Source organism: Sitophilus oryzae, unplaced genomic scaffold (assembly GCF_002938485.1).
Source record: "Sitophilus oryzae breed Bouriz unplaced genomic scaffold, Soryzae_2.0 scaffold_1165_pilon_pilon, whole genome shotgun sequence".
NCBI lineage: Eukaryota > Metazoa > Arthropoda > Insecta > Coleoptera > Curculionidae > Sitophilus > Sitophilus oryzae.
Window position 1 is genome coordinate 618,865 of NW_022145799.1, and position 24,010 is coordinate 642,874.

At 33.3% G+C, this 24,010-nt stretch overlaps 1 protein-coding gene across 2 annotated transcripts in view; it reads left to right on the forward strand.

The window, feature by feature from the left end:
* The window catches only part of LOC115887858 (histone deacetylase 5), a 77,209-nt gene that overhangs the window by 42,790 nt on the left and 10,409 nt on the right, over positions 1-24,010 (forward strand). For both annotated transcript variants that reach the window (XM_030907377.1, XM_030907372.1), the window contains exons 2-4: positions 9,004-9,074; positions 17,665-17,819; positions 19,417-19,686. In XM_030907377.1, coding sequence (XP_030763237.1) covers positions 9,004-9,074; positions 17,665-17,819; positions 19,417-19,686 — 496 coding nt within the window. The remainder of the gene's footprint in view (positions 1-9,003; positions 9,075-17,664; positions 17,820-19,416; positions 19,687-24,010) is intronic.

A 24,010-nucleotide genomic window follows, 5' to 3' on the forward strand; every position in this document is an offset into this window, starting at 1 on the left:
AAAAAATAAATTTATTTCAATAGGTCAAATAAATTTAAATGTAACTACAAATTATAACCGGTACTACCAGTGATGCGAAACTATACTACCTGGATACTTAAGACGGATATCATAAGGAAACTGCAGATCGCACAACGCTCAATAGAACGAAATATGCTGGGAATAACCAAGAAAGACCGTAAAAGAATAGAGTGGATACGATAAAAGATCCAGGTAATAGATAGAGATGTCGTCCACAGAGTCAAATTCCTCAAATGGCAATGGGCAGGACACCTGGCAAGAAGAATGGACAACAGATGTACCACAAAAATTACAGTATGGTACTCACAAGGAATTAAGAGACCTAGAGAAGACCGAACCTGAGATAGGACCATGATATTAGGAAATTAGCAGGGACAACTTGGGCTCGCATAGCTAACAACAGACAACAATGGGCCCAAGGACAAAGAGAGTATGTGAGGAAGCTACACCATAATTGGAAATGGTTGAATAAGCTGAAGATGATGATGATGATGACAAAATATAATGATGCAGGTTGAAACTGCAGTTTGGAACCACTCCAGGATGCATCTTGAGAAAAACAACAACGGAAAGATCGAAACAAGATATAGAGTGCATCTACCAGCTACCTTGTGGAAGCGGTAAGTCATGCCGGGTCCAGACCAAGCAGACAAAACAACGACAAGACAGAAACGATCATATTTTACGACAAAATTGGGACAAATCCAATACATTTTTGTTTCATTTTTGTTTTGTTTCAAAATTCGGAGACTTTTCAATGTCCCGTCTCGAGTCGGTAAAGATCAATGTTTTGTTGTGTCTATGTTTTGTTCGTATATTTTACGACAGTGTGGATGGCGTTTGCTGCCAACAGTAGGAGACTAGTGAAATCGCACATGGTTAATAAAACTCATTCGCAACAACTAAACTTTTGACTTTGTTGTATTTTTGTCCTTGCGGTGTGGACAGTTTGTCTCAAGTTTGTCTTGTCAGAATTCCCAATTTTTTGTCGCAAGTTTGTCTTGTTTTTGTCTCAAATTCGTGTTTACTTTTTGTCGCCTTGGTCTGGACCCAGCATCATATATTGAACAGACAAAACGTCTTATAATTATCCAACTTTAAAAATAGTTAAGTCAGAGTGAAAAAAACACACACAGGGATGTCAAACAATGAAGCCAGCTATTGTAGACCATGTGTGGTCCAAGAAGCACAATATAAAGTGGACGGAAGCTCGGATTGTCCACAGGGAACCTCAGTTGAAAAAACTTCACAAATTCAATGAATCTTTTTTACATCAAACAATAATATCATCTTTAACAATCTTTTAGATTGCATCACACTTGATAACGGTCAGTGATACACCTGATCGAAACATGTTTATGTTAATTTTTAAAATAGTGTCAGTCTACGAAGATATTTTATTTCATACTAGCGTGTACCAGCGACTTCGTTCGCGTCGAATTAATCATTTTTTGTAATGGTGATGATAAAGCAAAGCAAGAATTTTTATTAACATACAAACTGGATAAAATTTTCTCACATTTATGTCAGCATGAGAAAAAACAATATGGCGATATTATTATATGACTTTGTAATATTTGAGGGGTAGTTTCATTTCGTTGGAATTTGACTTTCGAAAAATCCGTTTGCCAAAAATAAGCTTTTTACGTCAAGCAGTTTAAGCAGAATCGTGGTTAAGAAATTACCCAACTTTTTGGAACACCCTGTATGATTTTTTAAAAAATTTCAAAATATGTAAAAAAACCAAATAAATTATGCTTGTCCAAGCGTTTTCCCGAAAGACTAACCGTTTTTTAAATAACAAATATTGTAATATATGAGGGGCGTTTTCACCCTCTTGGATTTTGAGATTCGAGAAACCCCTCCTTATCGAACCTCTACACCCCACAGTCAATCCGTTTGCCAAAAATCAGCTTTAAACGTCAAGCAGTTTAAGCAGAATCGTGATTACCCAATGGTCATATTTTATGAAACACCCTGTATAATTTATAAAAAATCTTAAAATATGTAAAATAACAAAATCAAATATACGTGTTTAAGAGTTTTTCCGAAAAACTCACCGGTTTTTAAATAAAAAATATTTTAATATTTGAGGGATAGTTTCACGCCCTTAGAATTCGAGTTTCGAAAAATCCCTTCTTATCGAACCCCTACACCCTAAAGTCAATTTGTTTTCCAAAAATCAGATTTTTACGTTAAGCGGTTTAAGCAGGATCGTGGATAAATCTTACCTAGCACCAAGTTAATTCATACAAAATATAATAACTAATAAGATGTATGGTGAAATTTTAAACCACAGGCTGCCGCCGTTATTTGCAAAAGTTAAGAATAAATGTAGAAATAAATTTACTTAAATCGAAGATATTTTTTATCCGCATACCAGATTTATTTAATAAATTGGGTATGAGCGGTGACATCTACAAGACGGGTGTTTCAACGCATTGAATGTTAATAAGGTTTACTACATTTACACTAAAATATTCCCATGTAGTTCCGCAATTTAAGAAAAAAAAATAATCAGTAACCTAATATATTCTGTTTCAGTCACTTAAGGATTTTATATATTAGTATAGATTTTAGTATGTGCGGCTATACGTGCTTCCCGGTGCCAATTTTTTGTTATGAGACTGGCAAGAAGAAGCAATAAAGTATTTAGAAAATGTTATTAAAAAAAAGTCCTAAAAATTCTGAAAAAAATATATTAAGCGCTTTCTAATTTTCATTTTTCTCCTGGAAAATTCCGTCCTATCCATATTTTTATTAATTTCAAAGAGAAATCACGGCAAAGAAAACATTTCGTCTCTTAAGCGAAGTGGCTTTCACCGTTTCTACCCTCGTTTTAACACGCCACGTGCAGTTGTAAGAGCAGAGGTCAAGGACGTTACACGTGGGGTCCACAATTCGGCCCCCAACTTCGGAAACACAATTTACGAGGTATTATTGATTTCCTGAGGGAAAAAACACCTTCCGAAACAGGTGAAGGGGACAAGCTTTATGAAATACTGTATAAAAAACAACGAGGTAACGAATTTTCGAACAGATCCTCCCTTGAGATTGGCAGACGACAAATTAGTTGGGTCGTTATAAAATTAATAATTATACATCAATTATTTTGTTGTTTTAAAAAAAATTGGTTAAGTGCGAGTCGGACTAGCGTACGAAGGGTTCCGTACCATTCATTATCTACTAAGGGTCGGTATTTTTGGTCTTGGGTGCAGGTTTTCATGTGTACGAAGAGTACGGTCAACACGCTTAGTAAAATAAGATGTACTGAATAAAGACAGAAGGCGAGTATTTTCCCAAGCGCATGTATTAATCAATAATAAATATGTAAAAAGTAAAAATAAATATGTAAAAATATGTAAAAAATAAAAAAAACGATTAAAAAAAAAGTCGCCTTGACTAGGATTCGAACCTGCCTTACCACGGTCCAACGTCATTGCAGCGTAAAGTCCTAACGTTTTAACCACGCGGCCAGGACGGAGGACTTGAGAGATTCTATGTAAAATTCTTACTTAAAAGATAATGTTTAGTGAAACTACTTTTTTATTTATAAACATTTATTTAATTCTGTTTTTAGTATTTGTTCTTATAGCGGCAACATAGATACATTATCTGTGAAAATTTCAACTGTCTAGCTATAACGGTTCATAAGATAGACCTTTGTAACAGACGGACGGACGGACGGATAGCGAAGTCTTAGTAACAGGGTTCCCGTTTTTACCCTTTGGGTACGGAACCTTAAAAAAATCAGTGAGTTTGTTAAAACTTAAATTTAATATTGTTCATGAAAAATTAGGGCTGTAGCTATACAGGGTGTCCCAGAAATAAGTGCAAATATTTTAAGGGATGGTAGATTTCGATAAAAGAAACATATTTTCTCCTTATCGTTTTTTAAATAAGTCCAAAATAACGGAGTTATTTTACTTTGAAAATTTCCAAAAAAAATGATTTTTTGCTAAAATTTTGAGAACCATTGGATCTTTTCTGGATTTTCTTTCTTGTAAATTTAATCTAATACCTATGTTGCCATATTATCAAGAAATTATGTTTTTTTAACTAAAATCTAAAAAAAAATTTCGAATTTTCAAAATTTGTTTTTTCGCGAAAAAAACTTCTTAGGCGTGTTTCTGGGGTTGAATTATACTACCAGTTAAAATATTTGCACTTATTTCTGGGACACCCCGTATGTTCTGGCAATGTGTAACCTTAGTATGTAACCACAATTCACTTAATCCATTGAAATTAATTAATTAAATTAAAAATATAAATAAAAATTGTAAAATTCTAAATATCTCAGTTGGGAATTCTGAATGACACATTATCGAAAAATATCAACATATACAAACATCTTAATAGATAAACCTGGGGAATTTGATCATCCTTTACTTTCAATAACAGATGTAAACATGCAAAAAATATGAAAATAAAACGATTTTTAATGAGAGTGTTTTTATTTTGTCTGGGCGGGTATTTTATTAATTACGAATAATAATCCATATTTTGTTGACTGAATTACAAAACAATAATTACTTGTAACATCAGGTAATAACAAGGCACTTAACTATTACATTATAAACTTTAAAAAAACATTATTTAAATTCTATCGTAAAGTTATCAAATCCGAATAATAGGTTTAATTTGCATGCAATGAACATTTTACATTGAGAACGTTGTTAATATTAAGCAGATATAATTTATCACTCTTATTCGAAAAATCGTAATGTTTGTTTTAGTACTTGAGTAATTTTTTGGCAAGGAAATAGTTTAATTTATTGGTGCATCAGTAAAACATACATGTAGTCAGGCTGTCTTGGTTTGCTGTTTGCTTTGCCAAACATTGCAAACGAATTTCCTGGTAATATATCTATGACCTTGGACATAGTAAATTAGATGGAATATATATTTTTATAAATGATTGACAGAGATTGATAATGCACAATGCATGTGTCTAAAGATAAATTGAGTTAATAATTAGTGTTTTTAGTATTATTTCTTCTTGCAGCTAAGTATTCATTCCTCAGACAAATAGCCAAACCTGAAATCATAGGCAACTGTTAAAACAATAGGTTAATTAAAATCTTTTTGGAGTAAAAGTCTAAAAATAGGTGGAGTATTTCAAGAATTTGGAGTATATTAACTACACAATGCTCGGTAATCAATCGATTGTTGGAATCGCAACGTAAACAACAGCCGTCTAATTTCATTGACTAAAACAATCGTTGGAGTTAATATTCCAATCATGTGTAAGCTAAGCGTATATGGGGGAATTGGCAGACGGTTCCGTATATTTGTTGAACTAGGAAACAGAGCGAATAGTTGAATAGGCCGGTTGGTTTTGTACATAAATCGTAATTATGTCGTATTAGGAGTAAAGGAAGTAACTACAGCGGAAAGAAAATTATTTTCATGATTTAAACTATTTCTGTCTCAGAGAAATAAGTAAATTTGAAGAAGTTCTAAAATATTTCAAATTTTAAACATTTCTTTCTTTATGTCTTCTGCCATAGATATGTATAAAAAGAGAAACCAACCATACACTTTGATTTGATTTGTCTCAACAGACACAACCCAAGCAGCATTTGGACGTCGGGACAACGTTGTGTCACGCGACCAAACGTCGGGGCGCAACGTCGGCACAACCTCGTGCCAACCCTAGTCTGCACTAGTTTGGAGAATAATTTTTGGGTCGAAACGACGTTGGATACCGACGTTGGCTAGAAGCCTAATTTAGTACAAACTGCAACGTTGTTTAAAATTCTAATTCACAGAAATACAAAACTAATATGGCGTCTAAATCGCGTTTTATCCTAAATTGGGATAATTATAGTAAAAAATATTATTTTTATGATTTAGTTAGAGACATATGTCAGATGGCAGTGAAGGAAAACAAAACAAAAAGTATTTAAGTGTGGAGGATGTTTGAAGATCATAATTATTGAAACACTTTAACCGACTCTGTAACTCGTTACCCAAGGCAAAAAAAGTTAAACGCAAACAACTTTATTGATAAATGTATTGTTTCTACTTTGAAAAATACTAATGGGCCTTAAAATTAAAGAAGTTTTACAAATTTTCTTGAATTTTTTTTTAGTAAAATGAGAATAATTTATTCGCAGTCGAAAAAATTGTTTCCGCGTGTTTTTTAGGGTCAAATATTTCAAGTTAATGTATTCAAAAAGCAGGAATTGCTATTTTAGGAATGAAACATTTTCTTATTTAACATGGCGGCTTTCACTTTGTTGTTTTGAAGATTAAGATGGAGTAGTTCGAGTAGTCGCATACTGGACTAATAAAGTCGCAGTTGGGCCTTAACAGGTAGTATACTAGTCGCAAGATTGCCTAATTTAGTCATCCTAGAGTCTAGCTTGTGCCGCCCTCTATAATCTAAATAAAAGGGGGAGTCATAGACTTAAAATAAAGGGAGTGGATAAACTATCGGTAATATATGTCGATGTATATTTAAATTTAGTTTTATATGTACCTTTCTTATGTCCCATTTTAATTAAGTTTTTTTTTTATAAAAACAAAAACAGCACTGAACTGTCTGACTGAACAGAACAATGAAGTGAAAATTTAAGATTTAAGGTTATGGTTCAATACAGTTGCAAAAGGTAGTGACTCGACGTCCTACCAACGTAAGAATAAGGAAATCTAAAACAACGTTGGAATTAGTAAAACAGACGACGTTTGCATAACTTTGGAATAGGTCCTGAAACTGACGTCGGAAAACTCTATATTGTCCAACGTTGTAACTACGTTGTCCGAATCATCTAAAGATCACTTAAAAAAAGGTTACAAGACAACGTTTATTCGACGTCGCAGAAGCTTCTACTTTGCTGTAGTACTAGTCCAACGTCGGCACAACGTTATAAAAACGTTTAAATTTATTTTAATACCCAAGGTAGGGAGCTAACTATTTTTTGTAACTAATCCAACGTTGTGTTTAGTAAATATGTGGTCGCAAGTCGTGACAATGCTACTTGGGAAGCAAAATATAAACAAACTCTTTGTTCATGCCGGGTTGGCATTTCTGCCTTTGGTGCCGATTTTTATGTGTACGAAGAGTACAGTCAATACGCGATCAGTATAATAAGATGTACTGAATAAAGAAACAAGAGCAAGTATTTTACCAAGCGTATGAAATCTAGTTTGAATCTAGATCGTCCTGATCCGACTTCAAGATAGACGATAGCGATTTACTCCTACACATGTAAATACCGACTCAAGACTGTCCCATGCTGTCTTGCCGATATGGTATAATATGCCTATGAAATCTTAAAATACTACCTAAAATATAAATACTATGCTCGAAAAATGCTTGTATCCAAGCCTTCTCTTGGGTCGGTATTGAAAAACATTCCGGCGTCATAGGCGTCCGCGTCGTCAAAAAAATTATGAAAAATATAAATATCTCTTCAAGTAGCTAAAGAAAGATATGTAGCACGGCACTGTTTAGAGGAATGGTAACTAGTCTCGGGTATTATTGGTCCTTGTATTCTTTAGTTCTTGAATCTAGATATTTACTTTCAAGTATAAATGGTTTATTTTTAGGAATTTCCTTCTTCATAATTCGCATATAAAACCGACTATTAATATAAAGAGTTCGAAACCATATCGTTTCTTCTGTTCTATTTCCGTCTTCCACATTGTCATCAGTGGCTTGGTTAAAATTAAATGGCGTCTCCGGCTAAAAAAAGAACAAAGACGGCCTGGAATACTCTCTCTCCTGCGTCTTCTGCCTGGATCTAGGCCAACGACTAATACGCGATGCAAAGTGGTTTTTCCATAGGAAAGTGGTACTTGCGAAGTGGCTTTTCCTATATACTTTCCCGCTGATTCCGGGCTATTTTTAAACAGCCCAGTTTAGAACGTAGCGCCGCCGTCTTTTGGAGCACAATGCGTCTCGAAAAACTCCAGTTTGAAAAGGAGGGAATTTTATTTCAGGATTAAGTAAAGTAATTAGTGGAAGAAAGTGATACATTTTTAAATAAAAATTGAATATGTATGATACAGAAACCAATAGATAAAAATCTATAAATATTTAAATAAAAAAAGTGTGGAGAAAAAATCGTTGTAATTTTTATTAAATTAACTAGCGTGTGAATGAATTGATCATTTGTAATGGTGATGATAAAGCAATGCAAGAATTTCCATTAACTACATCGCCTACTATCAGAGTCGATGCACGACGTATGGCAGTTTTCTGTCTCTATCTAACTCATCGTGCGGTAGCGAGGCTACATAGGAGTTGTATCGTATTAAGGCGGAGCTTAGGCGAAATCTCCGGTCGCCTTCGCATGAAGTCGTGGAGGCTCGGTAGGCTTAGATGTTAAGGGGATATTCCGGATATTTCATAAGGAGATATATCACATTTCGTTAAGGGGTTAAATTTTACTGATATAATAATAAATAACTTTTCTTTATTAAGAGACCGACTCATCAATTTAATATATAAAACACAATTATTCTTTCTCTCAATACTACCAATTTTTAAGTTTGCGTAAATAAATAAAAATAAAATAAAATTTTATGATGTACTCCATAGTGACTCCATAGTAATAGATTAAAAAATAGATAAAATTGATTAATAAAAACTATACTTGTACATTATGTCAATCATTATGTCATTACGTTGAATGCTTATGTCATTACGTTGAATTGCCTAGCCAGTCACACGGGTGACGAGCCGCCACTGATAGTAACCGACAAATATCATTAAGAAAAGATTATATTTAGAGGCGCTAACCACTTGAAATGACTTTTTTCTAAGAATAAAGCCTGTTACTTAGTAATTGATTAGATAAAATAAAGCGTTCTGAAAAATACGAGTTCTTGGAAAATGTGGCGCTTAAATAATTCACAATAAAGAAGAAATTCTTAGAGTACAATAATAATCATGTAAATATTAGGTCTGAGCTTAAGATACGCACTGTAATTGAAAATTGAGATAATAATTAATAGATGATTTTGTTGTTTTAGGTCTGAAGGAATGGACACAGCATCAGATTCTTCAACTACAACGAATAATGATTTTCCATTAAGAAAAACAGGTAAGATTACAACAAACAATTATTAACATATTATAAAGAATACTAATAGGATATTTGAATTGTGCTATTCCGATATTCCTAGATATACAGTTGGTCCAGTGGTCCAGACAATTTTATTACGGTGATTTTGTAAACATAAACTGCTTAACACAAAATTACATGCCGATGCTCACGAAGTAGGAATAAAAAACTGTTATAATGTACAAAAACGACAAAAAATATCTCGTGGACTGTTGGGCCAGCCTTAGGAATGAATCAGTCAAAATGTGTCAGCAAAACTGACAGGTGTAGGGTGTAGACCCGCGATATTGCGCAATAGTGAATTTATAAAGATCCAATGAAAGTAATTTTTATGATATTATCTTAAGTGCCCAAATACATTCAAATATATTAAAGTATTTAAAAACTGCAAACTGTTATTATACTATATTGAGCAATTATTTTTATCTTGTTTTCTCGTTTTCAAATGTAAATTTATACATCAAATCAAACGATTTTATAATTAGATTTGTATCTATTATACAGATTGTGTAAATAAATAAATTAAACCTCGTATAATAAACAAAACATGCAATGTTACGATGAGGAATTTGATTAACATAAATAACGGCGCCATGTTTGCTACAATATGCAAAACACTCTTTATCTAACCTAAGGCTGAATTTGTTAGAGCTTATACAATATTAATTCGGAATTTAAATATTGCGCGAATATATTAGAACAAATACTTGTAATTGAATCAAACAGGTACCATGGGATGTGTGTATTTTAAATTATAGCCCATCACCTGTGCCATCACTATAGTGATATAGGAAGTATTTAAAACGATATCAAGAATCTCTTCTTGTTTGAACCTCTTCGTGTACTATTAGTCCAGTAAATAAGGACACAAAAAGAGAGTAGTTAGCACATTTTTGTCATTACCTTTTGGGGAGTATTTAATAGATAATCAAAGGCCAAAATGACATTTCTCGCAAATTTTGAAGTATAATTAGTGGAAAAGTTAAAAGTTTGATAACTTTTTTCTACTATTTCAAAATGTCTACCACTAATTTTGACGTTCTGAATGCTTACATTGATATTAAAGAAACAAACTTCTACGCTAATTGAAAATTGAAACCGCTAATTTATTCCACTAATTGCGAGGTTCTGAATGAATCTTTCTTGTCTTGCCGAGTGTATACATTTTGTAGGGACCAGTTAGACCTGCTATAATATTGTAAAATCCTAAAATTAAGAAATTGGCGCTTATCAAGTTTTTCCCCTGGACCCTTCATTTGGAATAGTCAAGAGAGAATGACATCTTCCAAACCAAACCAAACGCCAAACCAAACGCACCATAGAGCCTGTTTTAAATTTCCAGATTTGCTTCAGAGTAACAATTCTGAAGCAAATCCGTTTTAAATGAACTAAATAATATTAAAATTATAGCTAATTTTTGCTGGTTACCAATATAGCAAACACAAATAAATAGGATGGTAGCACAGATTAGGTATATTATATGTATACAGATAAAAATCTTATCCCTAATTCGTTGTACGAAAATTGTTTAAAAAAAAAACAATAAACAGCGTAATAGAGTGATATCGCTAAACGGAATAGCGTGCATGGACGTTAAGAAGGCCAGGTGTTATTTCCTTTACGTGAGGTGGTATTAATTCTCTTCTTCCTCTTCATTTATAGTTATCGGATTGGAAAGAATTCTGTTCGCGTCGCGTCCGCTATTTAAACTTAACCTAACTTTGAATTTAAAACTTTGAAATTGTTTTGTTTACTAGGTATTTTAAAACTAAAGGGTTTTAAAGTGCTTATTTCCAGTGCTTTATTGTTCAACGTCTGCCAGTGGGTTTAGGGCAACAAGCAACAAATTCTCTTAGAAGTCGTCATCTGCTGTAAACCTAAGCCTCTTTATAAGTTTTTTAATATTGGAAGAGGTGGAATCCATATTTAGGGCCATATTTATTTAATTAAAACTAATCCCACCAGCTACTTAAATATCAAATTACCTAATAAAACTAAAGTAATAATTCAAAACAATTCAAACATAACCTAAAATAAAAGATTTCGCCGGCCGGGGGTGCAAATTTGTTCATGTTTCAAAGCGATAGCAAAGTAATTTAGTAGCTTGAGGCACTATGTTCAGTAGCAACATCGATTCGTAGCGATATTCTGATTGCTCGCTTTGTGGCGTGGCGACTGCCTAGACCGTATCGCACACGTGTGCAAGAGTGTGATAGTGATACCATATTTCGCAGCATTTTCCGAGAATACCCGATTTGATAAAGCGACAATAGTTTTGCAATGACCATAGCAACGAACATGCTTCGACATCGCTTCTAAACGATCGGTTGCTAACTTGAACAAAGTTGCACTCCGGCACCGGCTGTCAAATACCCGCACATGCCCATTTAAGCAATCTTTAAACGATATTTAGAAATGGCGCTTGGTGTAATTGATCCGCAAAGTACGTCAGGCGATAACGTTATTAGCGGGTGTTACGTTAAAAATTGACTCGCGCATATCGTAGTCATGATAAGGTACGCGTAAACACTGCATGACGCTATTCGGTTTTCCGATATCTCTCTAATAACTGTACCGGTCAGGCGCTGTGCACAATTTTAGAGGCCATAAGTGGGCGCGCTATGTGCGCAAACTAGTAACCTAACTAGTGCCCGATTCCGAAAATTGGAACCACGAAAAACAATAAAGAAAAAACAAAGTTTGTAATCTGTATAATCTGTGATGGTAGGGAATTATTTGATTAATTCTACACATTTAAAGGGCCAAGGTCAGTCACGGCGATTATCAGATGATGTCGTGCTCAAGCCGATATATTTTTAACGTTTCTTTTTAACCGGCACAAATTAAAAATATACGCGTAATTCCACCACGCGGGTTGATTAATGAACCAGCCAATTAACACAAATTATTTTTATCGCGCGCTGTCAATTCAAAATGTTTATGATAGTAAACTTAGATAAAAATTAATGAATTTACATTGTTTGTAAAGATACACAACCACACTCGCACATTCATTGATCGAATCTCTTGATTTTACATTAAACTAGGCTGTGTGTACCGGGTGCGTCTCAAAAGTGGCTCACCCCTATAACTTTTTTATTTTTTCAGATAAAAAACGAGATTTCATATGTTAGTATATGACATAAATATGGGATTGATTGAACCTGGTATTTTTCGAATTTATTGACAATGCAGAGTAAACAATTAAACCTGCCGTATTCAACAAGTATCGGCAATTTTTCTTTGACCTACTTTTCTAACAAACTACCAATTATATAGCGATTTTTCTTTGGAAAAACCTTCGTTTGTCAGTCTAGAACCGTTCAGTTTTATAAATAAAATATTCTCGAGGGTTTTCCAAACAAATGACCCAGAGACAGGACAAAGTTTTTCTTTATTATATTTATTGATCGCGATACGCAGAGACTACAAACTTCTTAGCGACAGTAGACATGTAAAAAACGCAATTTTCTTTAGTAGTAAATATATGTATACGGGGGTAGGTCAATATTTCAGTGTTTTCAAGCCCATGGGTAAATAATAATTTACGTCATAAGGCTGGAAAGTAAAATGAGGGTAGTACAGGTTCCGGCTGCAGAATTATTACGCGCATCATATTTTAGAAATAGGGAAATACACTTTTAACAGGGTGCTAATCAAAAACTTGCCGCAAATAGGAGTTGTCATGGTTCAAAATTTTTCCTACTACTTTATACGGGTCCGGCAACAATGCATCGGGATTTTTTTTGGATAAGTACAAACCTTATTAGGATATATTTCAAGAAAATATTTTAACTTCTACAGGGTGGCTCAAAAAAGTGTGAGTGGATCGGGATGATTTTTTGAAATGGAATACCCGTGTATTATTGTATTTTTGGTTTCCTTTCTGATCACTTTACATATTCAGAAATGTTAGTAAGTAAATAAATAAAATATTTTTTTCAGACTTTAAAAAAAATAAACATACAAGAAATGTACTGAAATCAAAACTGTACTAGGTATTTGCTGTAGTTAGTCTGTACTTACTTTGCTATAAATATCGTAATCTTAAATCATACAGGTTGCTCAAAATTCTATGCCGAACATTCTAAAATATCAAATAGTTTTCTTCGTTATTTTTAATGGAACAGCTAAAAATACTAAAATGTTTTAAATACAAAAAATGTTCATTTTTTAATTCTCCATTGAACAAAGAAATAATAACATAAAAAACGACGAAAAAACACACCTATTTGAAATATTATACACTTTAACAACTTCCTATAATCAAATTTAATATTTTCGTATTATTATTTTCACCATTAAAAATATATTTTTTAGTTTAAACTAAGGAAAAAAAGTGCTTTTCAATGAACGGTATTTATCTTTGTATCATTTTCTTGGTACCGAGTGCCAAGTGTTAACCCAGTTAGCAAAGTTTTGTCACATTTAGGTAACATTAGGAAATAGTTACGTATCTGCGTTTTATTGCTTCATATTAGGCACAAGAAGGGCCTGGTCACGTAATAACGACGTCACCTAGAACACATTTCCATTAAAGGAATGAAATGCCCACTGGGAAGTAACTAAATCTTTAGTGTAAACCTTAAATTGCCAAAATCTTAAGGTGGCTACACACACTACTGCAAGCTTGACAGGTATGCATGAACAATCTTTTTGTACAAGCCATGCATAATTTACCTTCGCCGCCACACAGTACATGCATGATTGAACAAGCTTCAGTTTATGCCGCGAAAAAGAAGATGAGAGAGATTTGTATGCTGCATCCTTCTTCACCCTATCATGATATTCTGGTGATTTAATTCGCCAAAGACACGGCTGATGCGCGAATAAAATCTTCCAATAATCCTCGATTGCTCCTTTTCAGATCGCTAGACATGATGGCGACGCGACGTACAGATCATTTACGACTGAATTAATTGTTTGTACAAGCTGAATACATGTGACACACACGTACCGTTTCGCTTGCGCAAGCATGACTTCTCCAAGCTTGCATGATTCAAATTCAATCAATCATCAAGCGGCTTGCACAATTAAAATGCTTGCGCAAATTTTCCCTACAGACGCTACAGTTTGCTTGTACAAAAAGATTGTTCATGCATGCTTGTCAAGCTTGCAGTAGTGTGTGTAGCCACCTTTATAATTCGTGTTTCAACCGTTTCAACCAAAAAATCAGGTGGTGAAGCAGTTGAAGTTGAAATATATATAAATATCATGTATTTTCGGAAATATCGGTTATTTTTATTGCAAATTTTCTTATTTTCTAGAAAAATCTGCTTTTAACTTGTCAAATAATGATTAATATTCAATTAATATTCATAATTGTTCCAAAATTGAGTTTGTCGAAAAACAAAACATGTTTATGTATATTTATCGTAAAAATAACATAAATTCAAAATAAATGTAGTACTTATATTACTTAAAAAATAATAATCTATAGCACCGCGCCAGACCTAATTATTTTAATTATTTTTTTAAATAACTTGTACTGTAATTATTGACTCTAAAATACCTATTTTTATTTGTAGTAATTTTAGTTATTTTTTGTGTTTTGCGTATCGGATAGTAATTTTTGATTATTGAATAAATTAAATGAAAAATAATGTATTATTCTATATCATCGAAAATAAAACGGCGTCAGTGATCGCTTCGAAATGAAGGTCGATGTCATTTTAAATGTAAAATTATATGTGGAATATATATATTTTTTTTGGATCATACGGTACCCTAGCAATTAATAGGTTATACTCTATTTTTGTCTTTAATTCATTTTTACTTCATTATTAATCTTCTCAATCTAATTTGAATCTAAATAACCGTACTTCAAAATCCTCAGCTCCGATAAATTAATTAATTTTAGCATTCATATTTTCAACCACAGCCTATTCGTACCCAGCCTGTCGATTTAGATGTTCTCAGGTTATGTAACAAATTGGGTTCTGAGCTTTGTAGATTGTACATTGTACGGGAGGGGGAAAGTTTACCACCGCGATCTTAAAGATCTAATGTGTTCACCTTTTTAAGTTATAACACATCATACAGTCTCAGGGCTTTGACAAAAGTCAGTATCTGAGACGGTTTTACAGAGGTTTTTTTCTACATCTCCAATATCAGTCGTACCAAAGTTTATGACACGAATGGTTGTCGTCTCGGCGCATTCAGGGACGAGGTGTTCTGGTGTTTCCCCATTTTCCCCACATAATCTGCCGCTGTGTCTTAGCTTCAATCTACTGAGGTGTTCATTGAGGAGACAGTGTCCTGATAAAATGCGAATATTCAAGAACAAGCAAAGATGGACAAGCAAGACTTTCAACTAACCTACTAGCCTTTCAACTCATAATTACTGTCCCATATAACCAAATTACAGAAGTATATCTATATATTTAACATTGTTGGTGGTCGATCAATAAGTAAATAATTTCCAGAGAACTCTAATAATAATCTTCTTTAAATATCATACTACTTTAATTTAATTATAGGTCGTTTAAAGACAAAAATAGAACATAATTACTTATAATATCACGACCACTTAAAACTATGTACATTTTTATTTCAAAAATACATGCTTTCCTATATTATTCGCAATGCATAATTGACCATTAAAGTAATGAAAAAAAACACTGCGCTGTATTAAAAAAACACAGCAATTCTATTTTTAAACGCGTACCGGCCGAGTTATTGCCAAACAATTAATAAAATTAGATTTTTATAGGAAAGTCAATTACCATTCGTTCGCAAAATACCTACACCGCTTATGTTAAACAGTCGATGAATAAAATCCAAGTGGCGTACAATTATAACGTCGTATATGTAGTCGGTAATGAAAAAGATACGTGCTAAACGCGGAACAACGGTAATAAAACCGTCCATAAATCTAGCTAATTTGCCGCAAAAAGCGCGAGTCATTTCGTATGAAATTATGTAGGCAACACAAATTACACCGGTTTTAAACTTTGCTTTACGTAGTTCATACTTAAAGTTAAGTGAATTATCATCATATCCCATCTCTTATTTTATCCGCAATTGGTAAAATTACGAAGTTCTACTGAAAAAAAGCAAACCAAAAATCCGTGGGGTGTCTCACTTGGATAAAAATGTACTGCCAAAACATCATTTTACTGCCAAGCGACTGCCAATGAGTGCTAAGAAGACTGTCTATGCCATATAATTATAGTCGACTGCCGTAAGACTGATGCCATTGACTGTCAGCGACTGCCAAGAAAATATACATGTAATTCCAACAGTGAGACACCCCTCGCAAAAGCCTTTCTATGATGTTTCTTCACAAAAGCAAAAATAGTAAACAATAAAAAAAATGTATAGGCTTGGTGCATTTCAGATGACTTCAAAAAACCGACCGCAGCGCTGTATACGGCAGAAATCAGAAATTTTCCCTATGTATTTCAAGCCGTCCCGGTAACAGTTCTTGTTGATCGCATTAATCGTGGCTTTTTCATAATATCTAGTCTTTTAGTTTTTTGCTAGTGCAGTTATTGAAACTATAAAACACTCAGGTACGAGGTTTGTGTGATGTAACGCTGTTTCGGGTAGTAAAAAATAAGTGAAAAAGAATTCGAACTAGGCGTCATGTTGTGTTTGATTTGGTTTGGTGACAATTTCAAATGTTAATAAAATTGCCGAAAAAATGTTAACGCGTAAAGGAGAGCGCAATTAGGGCGTTGTTGGGTGCAATAACATTCAATAACTCAACTTTCCCGGATATTCAACTCGCCCGAAACAACATTTTATAGCTTCTAGTTTCTCACATCGACTTGATCAAAAGCAAAATGGATTGAAGCAGTTCGACGAAACAAGTGAGTAAAGAAAGTTCTCGTTGCATAATCAAAAAATTAAATAGGCATATACTATGAGAGGTTAAAATATGATTGCAATATTAATGGTATACTCTTTTTTAATCAACTAAAATTATAATTATCTTAACTACTAAAATTAGAACATCTTCTAAAATTATAATTATGTACCTTTAAAAAATTTCGTTATAGCCGAAATAGCCCCAATTATGATCCTACTACTCGCTATTTAAACCCGTGTATTTCTATATACTATTTGTTTACGATCTTCTCCGATTGTGGCAGCACCGGCGGAGAATGCACCGGCCTATAAAGAAATGTTTAAAATGATTCTTCATCTATGCCTAGAAAGTGGAGCAACTGTAGTAGTGGAGAATAATTAACAAGTGCAAATCGCAAGTACCTCGCATTAATTTACAATAACAAGTACCTCGCATTAAAAAATATAATCAGCTGTTAATTTCTTGAAAAGAATTCTGGGTTACTGGAATGTTGTAGATTATATTAATCTACAGAATAAAAAAGGTTTTTTTTGTAAATACCACAGCGTTGATCCAACGGAGACCAATTTGTCAGTGGTATTTTACTAGTAAAACAAATTTGCCTAAGAATTTCCTCCAGTCGTCAGAAGCAAAAAAATAGAAAAAAGGGAAAAAAGAAAAAACTATTTAAAATATGTAAATAAAACTATTCAAGAACACTTAAGTCAGCAGTTGTGTATTTTCTAAATATTTTAACAGTGGTTTATTTTTTTTTAGCATCCGAGCCTAACTTGCTGAAGGTCCGCCTGAAGCAGCGCGTCATGGAACGGCGCAGTAGTCCAATGAGTAAAAGACTTCCTCCTTCGCTCAAAAAGAAGTTGCTAAGCTCCTGTCTGCCCCCCAGCGAGTCACCGCCACAAGAACCACCAAAGGTACGGTTAAAATCCACCCCAGTTCTTCTAACAAGCTCCATTTTAGGTTTTTTTTCACTACAATTTTTTCTAAAACGTGGGACAAATTATGTTTCACATTCCTTAATATAAAATTATCGGAATTATTTATAAAAAAACAATTCTTGTTTTTATTAATAATTTTTAAAATAACTTCAAGGTAACGTGCCAATGTGAATCATATTAAAATTTTTGAAATTCTTATTTTAAAGAATTTTAATATCATTTCTAGGTCACGTAATATAATATTTCCTGAAAAGGATAGAGGTATTGTAGTTATTCACTTATAGTAAAGTAGTAATTGATTAGATACCATAAAAGATTTCCATATCATTACAAACTCTTTAAATTCTTTAAAGGAAAAATAATTTTCGATGTCGTGTGAAAAATCATATATTTATATACATCTATATTTTTAAAAATATTATTTACTTAGGAATTCCTTCACGGTATATGTACCTCTAAATTCACGCAAAAATTCATATTTTGACTTAAATTATTGTGTTTTATTGAAATTATTCTATTTTTATGCTAACAGTTGTAATAAATAACTAAGATGTAGTATAGAGTCCTGGTAACAGTACAGAGTGTCCCATTTATGTGTGTTTTATAGGGTTTCTCGTTTATGCGTACAGATACAATCACTATGTGATATCAAAATCAAATTTCTCATGTCAAAAAACTGCCAGACCCCAATTTTCATCCAAATATTGACGTTACTTTGGAAATTATTTGGAAAAAATCGAAATAAAATTGAAACTTCTACACCCGGTATATCCGAAACCCGAAAATAAGCATTTTATACATTTATACGAACTTTACGTAGGGAATATGCTGCCGAAGTTTCCGGAATACAGTTCGGACCACCCTGTATATAAAAAATGTGACGAAACTGTTTCGCAATGTTTCTCATCAAAGATTTTGTTTCGATTTTGTGTCTAAAAATGCTATTATACTTGGTAAAAATTAAGACTCATAGAGTTTCTCATAACAAGGCACACAAAATAAAATACACTAACTTACACTAACATAAAATAAAAACACTAATATACAGTGTGTCTCTTTAAAAAAAATAAGTTTGACATATATTTTGAAAATGAAAGCTACTAGGAAAAAACTAGTTAAGCCATTGGATTTTACGTGAAAAAACTCTACGGAACTCAGTTTTCACCATTTTGATAAGTTGTTATAAGTCAACCAAGAGACGAAGGAGGTTGAAAATGCAACATTTTCAAATTTGCCCTGTATTTTAGGAACTAACAGGGCTAGAACAATTCTGTGTGTAGCATATTTAGTTTCATAAAAAAGTAGCCCAGTGAGGTGAAAACCGCATATTTTTATCTCTACTGATAAACGAGAAACCCCTCAAAATCCTCAAAAACGTCCCATGTAATTTACGGACTTCCTCTAACAGCCCTCTATTACGTACATATTTTTCTGCTCCAACCCAAGTAAACACATCTAAAAATAGACACACTGGCATCAATAACGACCCACTCCAACCCCTTATTCCAAAAATACCATTCCCCCCACCGTATCTAACACCACCCCCTCTCATCTCTCTTTCGTGTCTCCATAGGAACTGAGCCCGCCTTGCGAGGCCGAGGAGTACCAGCGCCACCCTCTGTTCAGCAGCCCCTCCATGCCCAACATCTCCCTGGCCGCCCACCACGTGCTCAGCCCCACCGACCTGTCGGAGGCGGCGGTGCGTGCGGCGTGCACCGCGCGCCTCGGCATGCCGCTCACGGGGCAGATGCTGCCCGGCACGCTGCCATTCTACCCCTCCTTGCCGGCGATCGAGAGTAGCGAGCACGAGGAGACGCCGCTGGATACCATCAGCGAGTTGCAGGTAGGGTAGTAATTAAAAAAAAAAGAATATTAACCACTAACGTGGGGAACGGAACATAACAGCTAACGTGCGGTTTGGAGTACCGCTATGCTATTCAGTATAAGACAGTATAACCAAAAAACTCCTTTTGTCAGAAGCATTTATTCATATTCATATAAGTACGTATATGATACCAACAATAGAACAAATCAAACATATCAGGACAAAAAGTATACAGGGTCCGGCAATAGTGCTTGTGTAGCTTGTATAATAAAAACAGGAATTTTCTTTAAGTGCAGAGCTAAAGTTGTGGCTAAAGTATGTATTTCAGGAAAATATTTTAACTTCCACAGAGTGACTCAAAAAGGTGTGAGTGGAGAAATGGAGCATTATTTTATTGCAATTTTGGCTTCCTTTCTGATCACTTTACATAATTTTAAGATAGTATTAAAATTGTTTTGATAGTTTCAGAGATATTAATAAACAAAAAAAATGTATTTAAAAAAAATATTAAAAATAGGTACATGAAATATCTGAAATTAAAACTGTACTAGGTAATTACTGTAGTTGGTCTGTACTTAACTTTGTTATAAATATCGTAATCTTAAACCATACAGGGTGTTCAAAATTTTATGCTAAACTTTGTAAAATATAAAACAGTTTCTCTTCGTTTTTTTTTACTGGAACACCCTCTATATTATTTTCTTGTTAGATGGAGAATTTAAACATGAACATTTTTGCTTTTAAAGTATATTAAAATTCTTAGTAATTAGTAATTCTCGCAAATATTCGCGGTTTTGTTACATATCCGCAAAATCGTTAAAAATTTTGAAATACTTTAAATACCTAAAATGTTTTTTTTTAATTCTCCATCTAACAAAGCAATAATATACTAAGTTTGATTTTCTTGGGATTTAGGCTCGGGAGAACACTGATTAGGTTTTCATTTGGTTTAAATATCTTTATTTGGTTTTAAAAAACAAATGTTTCAGTTAACATTTATAGCCTTTATAGATGTTAGCCGAAAGCGGTTTTTTAAAACCAAATAAAGATATTTAAATCAAACGAAAACCTAATCAGCGTTTTCCCGAACCTAAATCCCAAGAAAATCAAACTTAGAATATTTAAAAACAAGGTTCATAGGGTGTTCAGAAAAAAACGAAGAAAAACTATTTTATATTTTATAAAGTTTGGCATAAAAATTTGAACATCCTGTAAAGTTTGAGATTACGATATTTATAGTCAGTACAGACCAGCTATATAGTAGATACCTAGTATAGTATTGATTTCAGGACATTTCTTGTGTTTTTAATATTCTTTTAAAAAGGCTGAAAAAATATTTATTTATTATATCTCTGAAACTGTCTAAACATATTTAAAATTTATTTAGTACCTATTATATAAACTGATCAGAAAGGAAGCCAATAATGCAACAATATACAAGGATTTCCATTTAAAAAAAAATAATTCCGATCCACTCATACTTTTTTGGGCCACCCTGTAGAAATGTAAATATTTTCCTGAAATACATCCTAATATATACTTTAGGTTTGTACTTAAACAAAATTTTTATTTTTTTACTATAGGAGCGAGGAGAGATGATACAGAGCCCGCAGAGACGCACTATTGCCGAACCCTGTAAAATAGAGAATTTTTACTTATTGGCTATCTTAATTTTAAATCTAAGTATAGCTTCAAGTTTGTTTATCGATATTGATTTGGAAATGAAGATGCACGAAAAAAAAATGAATAAAATGGATGAAAGAGGTTGAAATAGAAATATTAGGTAGACTACCTCTATTAAGGCAATATCATTGGATCTATGTCATTGAAATAAAACAGATTAATGTGAACATTATTTCAACCATATTGTTCAATGTTTTCGCATTTCTAGAAAACTGGAAGCCATTTCTACTTTTGGTGGACCAATCGTATTGATTAAAAAATTTTAAATTTCATTGAATAGTGCTTGCCCGTGAGAACAAGCTGGAACAAGCGTTCAGTCGCATCGAACTGTTTTTCGGTGTGTGTTTCTGTTAAAATAAGTAAATCAAAATGTCGTTTAAATGGAGGGATTTCCATGTTGCAAAATTTCTGGAGTCAAAATGCCCTTCACTCTTCTTAAATGGTTCTTAAGCCGGGTTGTCACTGCGCGAAACTGTTTCGCGAAACGGTTTCGCAAAACTAGCCTCGCTTCGTGTATACTTCGTACTCACCCTGAAACTCGTTTCGCGAATATGTTTCGAAGTGAGCTAGCGTCAGTCGGTTTTCGTTCGCGCATCAATTTTTAAAACTAGATTGAATGTTAAATATTCTTGAATTATGTGAACGAATTTTCCATTTATTTCTATGTTCAATGGTATAGATTCAATGATATTGATCAATAAAATCGACTAATGAGAACCCGCCTTTATTCACAAAGAATTTCTATTGAAGAATGAAAGTTTTTTAAAACCTTTTCTATACCATGTGATTGACTATACTGCTATCTTGATCTATCTATTGAAAAGCGATTTTCAATAAAAGTGATATTCTGATACCGGCGAAAGGTTATGACATTTTAAATAATACCTAAGTAAAAATTGGATTTAACTACAGAAGTCCTTCTATAAATACATGTAAAGAATCTACAGATTTTCTAAAATACCTGACGTAAGAAATATATTCCTAAAAATATTTTAATAAGGTCATTGGAGATTCTAACCCTAAAGATAATTAAGGGGAAAAGGATAAAAATATAAATATAAATTTTCTTTTGTTCCATTGATTCTTCATGTGTATTACAAAAAAATGGTCTCATTATATTAAAAAAAAATACTCTTTCAAGTACCAGATAAAGAAGTTTGATGTTGTCAATGATCAAAAGCAGACAGGTCATTAGTAAAATGAAAATATATCTCGGATGTGCTCCTTTGGGATAAAACCTTTCGTTTCACTGTATTTCAGTTTTATTTATGTAATATAATAAGACATAAAAAATTTAGCCCTAAAGACTTATTTCAAAATACCTGTAAAGATATGTAAAAGTAAAATATAAAATTATACAGATTATAAACTTTGTTTTTTCTTTATTGTTTTTCGTTGTTCCAATTTTCGGAATCGGGCACTAGTTAGGTTACTAGTTTGCGCATATAGCACGCCCACTTATGGCCTCTAAAATTGTGCACAGCGCCTGACCAGCACAGTTATTAGAGAGATATCGGAAAACCGAATAGCGTCATGCAGTATTTACGCGTACCTTATCATGGTTACGATATGCGCGAGTCAATTTTTAACGCAACATCCGCTAATAATGTTACCGCCTGACGTAATTTGCGGATCAATTACACCAAGCGCTATTTCTAAATAACGTTTAAAAATTGCTTAAACGGGAATATGCGGGTATTTGACAATCGGGGCCGGCCGGCGCGCGGCGAGGTCTTTTCTTTTAGGTTATGTTTGAATTGTTTTGAATTATTACTTTAGTTTTATTAGGTAATTTGATATTTAAGTAGCTGAGATTAGTTTTAATTAAATAAATATGGCCCAAAATATGGATTCCATCTCTTCCAATATTAAAGAACCTATAAAGAGGCTTAGGTTTACAGCAGATGACGACTTAGCCCTTCTAAGAGAATTTGTTGCTTGTTGCCCTAAACCCACTGGCAGACGTTGAACAATAAAGCACTGGAAATAAGCACTTTAGCCCTTTAGTTTTAAAATACCTAGTAAACAAAACAATTTCAAAGTTTTAAATTCAAAGTTAGGTTAAGTTCAAATAGCGGACGCGACGCGAACAGAATCCTTTCCGATCCGATAACTATAAATGAAGAGAGTTAATACCACGTAAAGGAAATAACACCTGGCCTTATTAACGTCCATGCACGCTATTCGGTTTAGCGATATCTCTCTATTACGCTGTTTATTGTTATTTTATGCGAGTTTATTTTTGCGCACAGGAAATTTTACTCGTTTGCACATCGTCATAAAAAACAATTTTCGTACCACGAATTAGGGACAAGATTTTTATCTGTATACTTATAGGATACCTAATCTGTGGTCATGCCTTCAGGCTTTACTAACAAAAAAGTACCTTAGAAATTACTTTTTTATATATTTTTCTTTAATTTCAGATAAAAACATCCTTATACATACCCTCTTTCTTTTTTAGTATATTTAAAAATAATTTTAACAAGTAGCTTTATGAAGATACACTACCTATTATTATTTATACCCGAACTATTTGGTTAAATCCAGTTTTGATTCCCTCATAAAATAGTACAGCCTTTTAAATTAACTGAGTCCCTTTCTTAATAATAAATCACCCTATTAGAATAATTTAGGCCTCAATGAGGGTCGACGCTAT